The sequence below is a fragment of the Pecten maximus genome, chromosome 19 (assembly GCF_902652985.1).
Source record: "Pecten maximus chromosome 19, xPecMax1.1, whole genome shotgun sequence".
Classification (NCBI taxonomy): domain Eukaryota; kingdom Metazoa; phylum Mollusca; class Bivalvia; order Pectinida; family Pectinidae; genus Pecten; species Pecten maximus.
The window spans coordinates 18920363-18931359 of record NC_047033.1 but is presented as its reverse complement, the minus strand read 5'-3'; the positions used below and the strand labels follow the sequence as shown (position 1 = coordinate 18931359).

At 36.8% G+C, this 10997-nt stretch overlaps 1 protein-coding gene across 2 annotated transcripts in view; it reads right to left on the bottom strand.

The window, feature by feature from the left end:
- LOC117317944 (C-type lectin domain family 17, member A-like) overlaps window positions 1–10500 on the bottom strand; it is a 16246-nt gene extending 5746 nt beyond the window's left edge. The window contains exons 1-5 of one of the 2 annotated variants that reach the window (XM_033872913.1): window positions 10377–10498; window positions 8015–8115; window positions 5903–5993; window positions 4370–4586; window positions 3040–3158 (exon numbers count right to left, since the gene is read on the bottom strand). In XM_033872913.1, coding sequence (XP_033728804.1) covers window positions 3110–3158; window positions 4370–4586; window positions 5903–5993; window positions 8015–8115; window positions 10377–10425 — 507 coding nt within the window. In that variant the 5' untranslated portion in view covers window positions 10426–10498 and the 3' untranslated portion in view covers window positions 3040–3109. Of the gene's footprint in view, window positions 1–3039; window positions 3159–4369; window positions 4587–5902; window positions 5994–8014; window positions 8116–10376 lie in introns of those variants that run through there. The other variant, XM_033872914.1, reaches the window with a different exon arrangement.
- Window positions 10501–10997: the final 497 nt, after the last annotated feature.

Sequence of the window (10997 nt, the reverse complement as noted above, 5' to 3'; positions counted from 1 at the left end):
ACTCCACATAGGTGGAAAATACTTCTTTCCAGAACAGAATATATATATTACCTTAAAAGACTCATGATGTTATTGTTCATGTCTTACCTAACACAACAACACAAACCTCAGGGTGTTATTGTTCATATCTTACCTCACACAACAACACAAACCTCAGAATGTTATTGTTCATATCTTACCTCACACAACAACACAAACCTCAGGATGTTATTGTTCATATCTTATCTCAAACATCAACACAAACCTCAGGATGTTATTGTTCATATCCTACCTCAAACATCAACACAAACCTCAGGGTGTTATTGTTCATATCTTACCTCACACAACAACACAAACCTCAGAATGTTATTGTTCATATCTTACCTCACACAACAACACAAACCTCAGGATGTTATTGTTCATATCTTACCTCACACAACAACACACACCTCAGGATGTTATTGTTCATATCTTACCTCAAACATCAACACAAACCTCGGGATGTTATTGTTCATATCTTACCTCACACATCAACACAAACCTCAGGATGTTATTGTTCATATCTTACCTCAAACATCAACACAAACCTCATGATGTTATTGTTCACGTCTTACCTCACACAACAACACAAACCTCAGAATGTTATTGTTCATATCTTACCTCACACAACAACACAAACCTCAGGATGTTATTGTTCATATCTTACCTCAAACATCAACACAAACCTCAGGATGTTATTGTTCATATCTTACCTCACACAACAACACAAACATCAGGATGTTATTGTTCATATCTTACCTCAAACATCAACACAAACCTCAGGATGTTATTGTTCATAGCTTACCTCAAACATCAACACAAACATCAGGATGTTATTGTTCATAGCTTACCTCAAACATCAACACAAAAGTGATGTGACTTATCAAGAAGATGATCGCGTTTGGATCAATAACAAAACGCTTGATATTCCACAATTAACGCCTTTGATAAGACAATGTATTTTAATATGAAGCACTCACGACCTCAGGATGCTAATGTCCAAATCTTACCTCACAATTAAATTCCAAAATATCCTGTGACCTATCCTGAAGAGTTTAGATGAATTACAAAACACTTTATATTCCACAATTAACGCCCTCAGATACAACATGTATTCAACCTTAAAGGCTCACGGCCTCGCTATTGTTCATATCTTACCTCGCACATTAACAAAAGATTCCTGTGATCTATCACGACTTTAACCGTGATAATTGAAATAACAAAGCACCTGTTGCATGTAGTATTAGGTCATGTAGGTTGACAATAACTAAAAACTAGCATCAGTATGGGGTGAGATTTATGTTTGAGTTCATGTACAAATAGTAGAACAAGATACTGAAAGCTCCACATGATTTTCCAAAGTATTTACAGTTTTCAAAAAGGACAATATTTACCTTCATACGTTGTGTAACTGTGTGTTCAAAAAGTAAACAGTTTTGTTTGGTTGCCGGTTGTTTTTCTTCTTTTTTTTTGTTTTTTGTTGTAAAAGTGTAAATCATGTTTTTTTGCTATACATCTTTATTCAAAGTTCACATGCCCACTGTTCTTTCCCTCTCTTCCTTTCTAAAATGAAAAATCTTTTGTGAATCTTTTCTGTTAACAATCGTGTCTTAAGGATGTATGAATGTCTTTCTTGTTAACACTTCCATCTTAAGTATGTATGAATGTCTTTCCTGTTAACACTCCCGTCTTAAGGATATATAAATGTCTTTTCTGTTAACAATCGTGTCTTAAGGATGTATGTATGTCTGTCCTATCAATCCCATCTTAAGGATGTATAACTGTATTTTCTGTTAACAATCCTGTCAAGAATCAAAGCAAAGGATTCTTTAAAGGTGTAAGGCTTCTAAAGTACCTGTGTCTGATCAACTCCCGCTATTTGGATTATGTTTTATTTCTGACGAAATTACTAGACGGTATTTCTAAAGATTTAAAAATATAAATGAGGTTAATCATCCTTTCTTTTGGATGTTCTCTTAAACTCCCACTCGAGAATTCGAAAGACACCAGCTTGAACTGAAAGAAGCGACGACATGTCTAATATTCTTTTTGCATGGTGGTATAATGGTGGTATAATGGTGGTATATGGGTGGTATAATGGTGGTATAATGGTGGTATAATCCCGATTCTTACCCCAATTCAAAAAAATAAATCTGAGTAAAACAAAATGAGTGTCTACTAAGGTAGAAAAAAGAAATATGAATGTCTACTGGGGTAAACAAATTAATATGACTGTCGAATAAGGTAAAACAAATATGAGTGTCTACTAAATTAAAAAAATAATTTGAGCGTCTACTAAGGTAAATAATAAATATGAGTGTCTACTAAGGTAAATAATAAATATGAATGTATACTAAGGTAAAAAATAAATTTGAGTGTCTACTAAGGAAAAAAATAAGTATGAGTGTCTACTCTAGTAAAAAAATAAATATGAGTGTATACTAAGGTAAAAAATAAATGAATGTTTACTAAGGTAAAATATAAACATGAGTGTCTACTAAGGTAGAAATAATAAATATGAGTTTCTACTAAGGTAAAATATGAATATGAGTGTCTACTGAGGTAGAAAATAAATATGAGTGTTAACTAAGGTAGAAAATAAATTTGAGTGTATACTGAGGTAGAAAATAAATATGAGTGTCTATTGAGGATAAAAAATAAATGAGTGTTTACTAAGGTAAAATATAAACATGAGTGTCTACTAAGGTAGAAATAATAAATATGAGTTTCTACTAAGGTAAAATATGAATATGAGTGTCTATTGAGGTAAAAAATAAATGAGTGTTTGATAAGGTAAAATATGAATATGAGTGTCTACTGAGATAAAAAATAAATATGAGTGTTTACTAAGGTAAAAATAAGTATTAGTGTTTACTAAGGTAAAAATATGAAATATGAGTGTCTATTAAGGTAAAAATAAATGAGTGTTTACTAAGGTAGAGAATAAATATGAATGTCTACTAAGGTAGAAAATAAATGAGTTTCAATTTAGGTTAAAAAATAGATATAACAAGACAAATCGTAGTTTTCTTATTCAAAACTTTATTACAACAGGGTAAATCTTGATAGATCCAGACACACATATTGCTGTTCATCCGATGACTGAACCACCCTCGGTCCCACATGAAGTAGGACTACTTCTGAAAGAGAAGAAATCAAAGTAATCACGTTGTTTATTGTACCGAAATACAAAATGTAAAACTTCAATATCAAATTAATAATCAATGTTTTTATATCAACAATAAAACATAGATAATATTTAACAAACTTGAGGCGATTCGACAGGGCAGACTCCGTACACTCTGTACCATGACAAGGTATGATTATACAATTAATGTATATTGTACAAACCTATCAGAAGTAGTAATATCATGCTACAGTCTTACAGGTTACACAGTGAGTGGCTGTTGTATGGTTTTTATTTTTCTCGAGTATGTTATTATCCAAAGGCTGAAAAAAGCTCATGATTTTTGTAATTTTTGAAAAATAACTAAGGAGAGTGAAAAAATACCATATACAACAACCAAGTTTGTGTGACCTTTTTTACCACAATAGAAAAGCTATTATGAGGATGAATGAACCTGTTTTATGTCAATGTGTTTCTTTTTCACAATATCAGGTGGGGTGTAAGGATATAACGTAAAGTGAAATGAGGCTATTCAATATGCAAAACTTACACTTTCGGAGTCATGTGGAAATATAACAATTTATTATCAATCATAACAAAGAATAAGCAATTTTATTCCCGTCATAGCAAAAATTGATAAAACAATCTGTGTATTTGTGGGTGTGTCTGTGTGTGTAGGTGTGGGTGTGTCTGTGTGTGCATTTGTGGGTGTGTCTGTGTGTGTATTTGTGGTTGTGTCTGTGTGTGTATTTGTGGGTGTGTCTGTGTGTGTATTTGTGGTTGTGTCTGTGTGTGTATTTGTGGTTGTGTCTGTGTGTGTATGTGTGGGTGTGTCTGTGTGTGTATTTGTGGTTGTGTATGTCTGTATTTGTGGGTGTGTCTGTCTGTGTATTTGTGGTTGTGTCTGTGTGTGTATTTGCGGTTGTGTCAGTCTGTGTATTTGTGGGTGTGTCTGTGTGTGTATTTGTGGGTGTGTCTGTGTGTGTATTTGTGGTTGTGTCTGTGTGTGTATTTGTGGTTGTGTATGTGTGTGTATTTGTGGTTGTGTCTGTGTGTGTATTTGTGGGTGTGTCTGTCTGTGTATTTGTTGGTGTCTCTCTGTGTATTTGTGGTATCTGTGTATGTCTGTCTCTATGGTAGGATGTTGTACTCATAGTATTGTTATTTGTAGATTATTAATATCACGTAAGCTATATGTATAAGACAAAAACAAGATATATTTACTTTCGTTCGCAGATAAAGAATTTCCTGATGTAGCAGGGGACATCATACCACATGCCATTGTCTTGTGAGACCATTATGCAATCTTCGTTGGATTGACCATTCGGATCGCTGGGGGCCCAGTTGAAGTAGGAAAGCGACTCGAGTGTCGAGGCCCATTCCCATACACCCTCCATGATCATATCAGTCCCATCGATCCAGAATTGATTATTGAAGGAGCCTAAAATAAGGCAAATAACTTATCGTGTATCCTGTCAATGTAATTAAGATTAGACCTGACATTTCCTCTCCTCTATGATACACTACAATACCGTATTACAGTGTATCGCAGGGTGTCGTAGAGGAGCGACATTACAAGTCTAATTTTAATGTATATCCTATCCTCTGATTCCAGGAGAGTTATGTAAGAGAGCTAATTAGTGCGGAATTTTTATTTGCAACGAAATAGCGAAAATCTCCATTTTTTTTGTAAATTACGCTTTGAGTACGAGCGGATAACGTTAACTAATCGTTTAGACGCTGGCATTTGCATAGAGACTCATATACAAGGCGAATAAGTCCAGGTACTCCCACTTCTGCTTCATCGACGAAATCCGTCATACAAATTTAGGTCACCACAGCACCGGCCATACAAATCTAGGTCACGAGGACACCCGCCATACACATCTAGGTCACTATGACACCCGTCATACGAATCTAGGTCACGACACGCCCGTCATACAAATCTAGGTCACGACAACAACACCACACAAATCAAGGTCACCACGACACCCGCCATACAAATCTAGGTCACCATGACACCCGTCATACAAATCTAGGTCACGACACGCCTGCCATACAAATCTAGATAACGACAACACCTGGTATATAATTCTAGGTCACGACGACACTCGCCAAACAAATCTAGGTCACGACGACAACACCATACAAATCAAGGTCACGACGACACCCACCATACAAATTTTATTCAAAACCTCAGATTTTGTGCGGGCTCGCAGAAAGTAAAGAGAATTAAAAGGGGCGATATTCTACAAATATAGGTCATTGTGAAACAAAGCATACTGGGAATATTGCTATATGACGTCAATTTATGATGTTAATGGTAATATTAAAAGCTATTTTTCCCATCCTGTGTCCTTTATACCACTAGGAAAGCATGCTGGGATCGAATTATTACCATGATATCGCGTCTAGGGCTGGTATCAAGTCACGTGATACTGCAGATAGTTACTTTGGGTCCAAAATTCCCAACGGGTGTCATGAAATAATTAGCAAAGCATGCTGGGAATGAATTAGTATCGTGACGTCACATTTAATTGTTGTGTGACGTCACAACATTGCTGTTCTTCTGCATACAGTATTTTTACGTGCAATATGTCCCTTCTTTGCTCTTTATAATAACACAAGTTTTAGGAGGATGACAGTCACACATCATTACTTTACGCTCTGTGTTGAATTGAAACTATCGCCAAGGAAGACAGCGAGAGAAATACAAGGGCTGTCAATATGTAATATTTTACAGTAATATAAACTTACATCTAAAGCGTTGTATGTACCTCAGCAAAAAGTCATTTTCCGCTTGAGATTCCACAGCAACCAACTCCGAGTTCTGACTTTGACAATATTTCTGGGGGAGGAGAAAAACAGCAGCCGTAAAGTTGTGTACGTGACAAATCTAGTGTGACAAATACAGTATTTAACACATACATTGTTAAATATCTATCCAATATTTATTCAATTCTTACGCTGATAATAAGGAAATGGTAAAGCATTATAGATTCATCAACATTCTCATACATATTCCGTAACTTTGAAAAACTATAAATATGATTAAATTTTCCTTCATTTGTTTTTATTGTCTAAACAATTACATGGCATTATCTTAAAAGTAATGAACAGTATATAATGATTTCCAATGGAATGTTCTTGTAAGTAATTGGAGTGGACTTGTATGTCTATCTCGTCTGTTGCTAGTCAATTTAAAAATGTAACGTAAAATAGTACTATTTAATGAAATTGAAAAATCAATATATCTGATATCTATAGAAAATCTCATCACACTCATTCATGTTCCTACTACGTATAAAGCGGGCCGCGCTGGCTGAGTGGTTAAGGTGTCCCGACACTTTATCACTAGCCCTTCACCTCTGGGTTGCGAGTTCGAAACCCACGTGGGGCAGTTGCCAGGAACTGACCGTAGTCCGGTGGGTTTTTTTTCCTGCTTTCCTCCACCTCCAAAACCTGGCACGTCATCAAATGACCCTGGCTGTTAATAGGACGTTAAACAAAAAAAACAAACACTACGTATATCGTCCTGGGGGAAATGGAGGACAAAGCGAGAACGGAGAAAGAATTGTACAACGTAGTAAGAACGAAGAAGAAACCGATAAAGACGTGGATATATCGTCATGGATACTCTCACACAGCGTGGCTCAGGACGTAGTAAGGAGGGCATTGACGTAGTGACAACGTAACCAAAACCTGATGGGGACTTCATTGACGCAGTAGCATCGAAGCGCAGACGGAAGTGTGATTATAATTGAGTTCTTACTGCGTTCTTACTACGTCAACGAAGTTCTCAGCATCACCTCTCTACACCTGTGAAATGACCACGCCACATTGTTGAAGACCTCCAGACGGTTCTCACTACGTTGATGAAATCTCCACAACATGTTCTCACAGCGTCTATGCCACGTTCAAATAATCGGCTATGAGATATTGGGTTTAAGTGAAATTCCTGTATAATTTTTGTTCCAAATACCACAGAAGAGGGAAACACAAAATCAAGGTCTTCCAACCCTTCCGAACGCTGTGAGAACTTGGTAGGAGCATGATACACGCTTGTTGTAAAGAAAGACCTTTTTAGTCTTAGAAATAACATTATCAGGACGTATTGGGCATGGTGCACATGTGATCATGCGCGTGATATTACACCAGTAAGACGTGTTTGACTCAGTGAGAGCTTAGCAGGGTAGTGATGAGGACGTAATATGTCTGTGAAACATTTCATGAAACATACGTCGTCCATTACACATTGACAAGTTCCCTGAAGTGTTCAGGGCGCATTCCGATCCGAGTCTGTTGGGGCTTAAGAATGTATTGTATCTTTATAATAAAAGAGATCCCAGATAGATCTTGGTGCCTGCCATTGCAAGTTCTTCATTGAGTCTTTGTAAGATTCATCTTTTTTCCTCGTTCCTTTTCCCTCATCTATCTCTCGGCATACTTAACGTACTGAGGAAAATATATTTGATTAATAAACACGTGTGCCTCTAATATCTATGAAAAACCAAGATCATCTATTGTATTATTATTATACAAATAATTGAATTGATAGGACAGCTAAGATGATAATTGATATCAGAGACCGAAATTTCTATAAAGCAATATTGGAGTTTTGGAGGAAGGGTGTTGCCCATACTTTGTTTACTTTGACACGTGTCAGTATACGGGGTATGACGGTAAACTTACAGAAACAATGTTGGAGTTTTGGAGGAAGGGTGTTGCCCATACTTTGTTTACTTTGACACGTGTCAGTATACGGGGTATGACGGTAAACTTTCAGAAACAATGTTGGAGTTTTGGAGGAAGGGTGTTGCCCATACTTTGTTTACTTTGACACGTGTCAGTAAACGGAGTATGACTTACAGAAGACTCATGCCATGTTGTGACGTTATTGACGAAGAAATAGCAGGAATCCCTAAACTGTACCCATTCATCTGGACAGTCTGCCAGTCCGATTTGGATCCCTTCAATAATAATAAAAAAACATCATCTTCAATTATAATTGAAAAGAAGAAAACAGACAGAGATGATTCATCGATGCGTTATTTCTTTCTGTCAATTAAAACGGACGAAACAGCTGTATGGTGTCCCTAGCACCACTGACGAATCCTAGGACTAACCAACTGTACGATGCGCCTAACATCACTGCCGATTCCTAGAATAACGAAACATCTGTATGATGTCCCTAACATTATTGAGGAGACCCAGACGGACGAAACAGTTGTATGATGTCCCCATAATCACTAACGAGTCCTAGAGGGGCGAAACAGCTGTATTATGTCCCTGAGCACCACTGACAAGTTCTAGAAGAATGACACGGCGCTAACCATGTCGTAATATTTACATTTTCACTTCGCTCCGCCTCAATGAACATAGTAAACTCATTTCACTTCATTTCCCGTTGAAGATTTTGGGTCGCGTGCTTCTGTTCTGAGAGACGAATCACTTTGTTGCCGGCGTGTGAATACATTCACTGAATTTACAATGGCGATCGAGTTCTGTACCGCCACAGACTTGAATGCACTTTCATTTTGTGAATTGTTTAACATTGTTATAAACGTATATAAACACAAGTGGAATAGCCGCTTTATGTGCTAATAAAAATGACAGTATAATGCAGACAGTTTAGAAAACAGGATCTGACAGAACACTGACACCCCCGATAGCACTGAGCTCATGACCTACGTAGCGCAGTAGGTCTAACGTTAGCTGTATCTCGAATGCCATGCCTTGATACCATTTTAGTGGTCACAGAAAATAAACCTCAATTTTAACACTATTTAACAACACAAAACAGACTGGTAGCAGAAGCATGCTATATCGAGAACAGGGACACATTATTGTCGTATTTTGACTCAATCTAAACATATGGAGGACACAAGTTTCCGGCCGTCGAATACCGCCAATTTTCAAATCAATGTTTCTTTACTTACTATTATCAGAATTTACATCCCAAAACGCCAGTGCGACAATGAAATCCAATATTTCAAGAACACCATGTACATCACCAGCTAACCTGCGACTAAAATCCACATTGTTACACTTTTTCTCGAGCTATGAATATCCCAGTTATTAGACTGCATCACGTCATTTTTTTAACCGAGTCCCTGTGTCTCGAGTGACCAAATCACACACATACTATACTGTCAACAATGCACTTTAAATTCGTATTTATATGGGTATTGCTAAGTTTTTATTATACAATATCATAAATATTTGTTATAAATGAAAATTTTACCTTGAAAATATCGTATCTATGTGTATCAACATCGTAATAATCAAAACGTGTATGGCACTATATTTTGTGTTGCCATGGCGACGAGAATAGTTGACTGTCTGCTGTTCCACTACTGTGCACACATGTACGATAAGTATAACAATGTTACAAAGTGACGCACTTACGTCACACTGTTGCGACCGAATTTTGCAATCTGGTGGCGAAGTTTTAAATTTGGTTAACGTAAATATAAGGATTGATTGTCAATTTTGTTGCTTGCATGGACTGATGAAGGGAAGTGAACCTCGTGCAAATGGTACATGAACTGCTTCGCAGTTCACTTCATTTGCACGAGGTTCACTTCCCTTCATCAGTCCATGCAAGCAACAAAATTGACAATCAATCCTTAAATGATGACGTCATCAATTTTGACGCACATTCCAAGGAACATTGTTCATGGTGCGAAACTGACATTTGCTTGCAAGTACATGTATATGAGAAAAATAAAGAAAAAATGAAAAATGATCAAACATGAGTCTGTTCCGTTAACAGGGATACCTCAACCCTCGGCAAGCCTCGTACTGACTGACCAAGCTCTTACATTCGGGTTGAGATATCCCTGTCCACGGAACAGACCATATTAGATTCTATTAGTCCTATGCACTTTAATGTTATATATGCAAACATAATATGGGTTCAGCACGGAAAATCCCTTGATAACGAAAATAAGGAAGAAAATCATTAACATAAAACTGTGAACGAACTAATTTCAGCGTACTCAAATTTCGGCGCATCACCAAATTTTAAAAGATTAGCGCAATGATGAATTAACGCGCCAATACTATTTGCCACAGAAACAAGGTATAGAATGTGTAATTAACACAATTATAATTGGGCAGAATATTTCCAGCTCTATAATCGCTAAAATAAAAATTACCGCTAAAATGGTTGTGTACAGTATTTCATTAACCGAAACCATTTATCAGAAATAAAGAATTATATACGTACCAAATGCAGCCAGCAGGGTAACACTTAGAACAAAATTGAGCGTAGCCATGTTGACCGTTCTGGAGATAAGACGGTTTGTTATCGCGAGTCCATGCACACTCCTACAAACTCACCACTGACCCAGTTTCTGTCCGGCCAGATAGGGCATTTAGTACAAATAGAGAATAACGACAAATACATGGAATTTTATTTCCAACTAAAAGTCAGCAAAACAAGGGCGGACTATGAATTCAATGCTAATGAGACTGGTATTCTGAAACGGAAAATGTTTTTTTCATAATCAATTACAAATCCTGGTCAAGTCAACTTCAACTTCATCTTCAACTCCAAACCATTGAATATCTTTACGTATCAATAGCATGAAAGCTTTTGTTTTTTTCTAACATCGTTGACATGGTATTCAGCGAACAACTTTTCATGATAATATTCTACAAAATAATGCAACTTGAAAACATATACCGATATCAATTTCCTCCGTTTGCCCTATACACTCATCCTCCTTTTGGACACGTGACTTATCCGTTTGATCCAGAATCGTATGGCGATCATCGTTCATGAAGCAGAAGATGGGTATCCTCCGGTAAAGCCTGGTCTCCTCATCTTTTTGTTTTGTAAGAATCT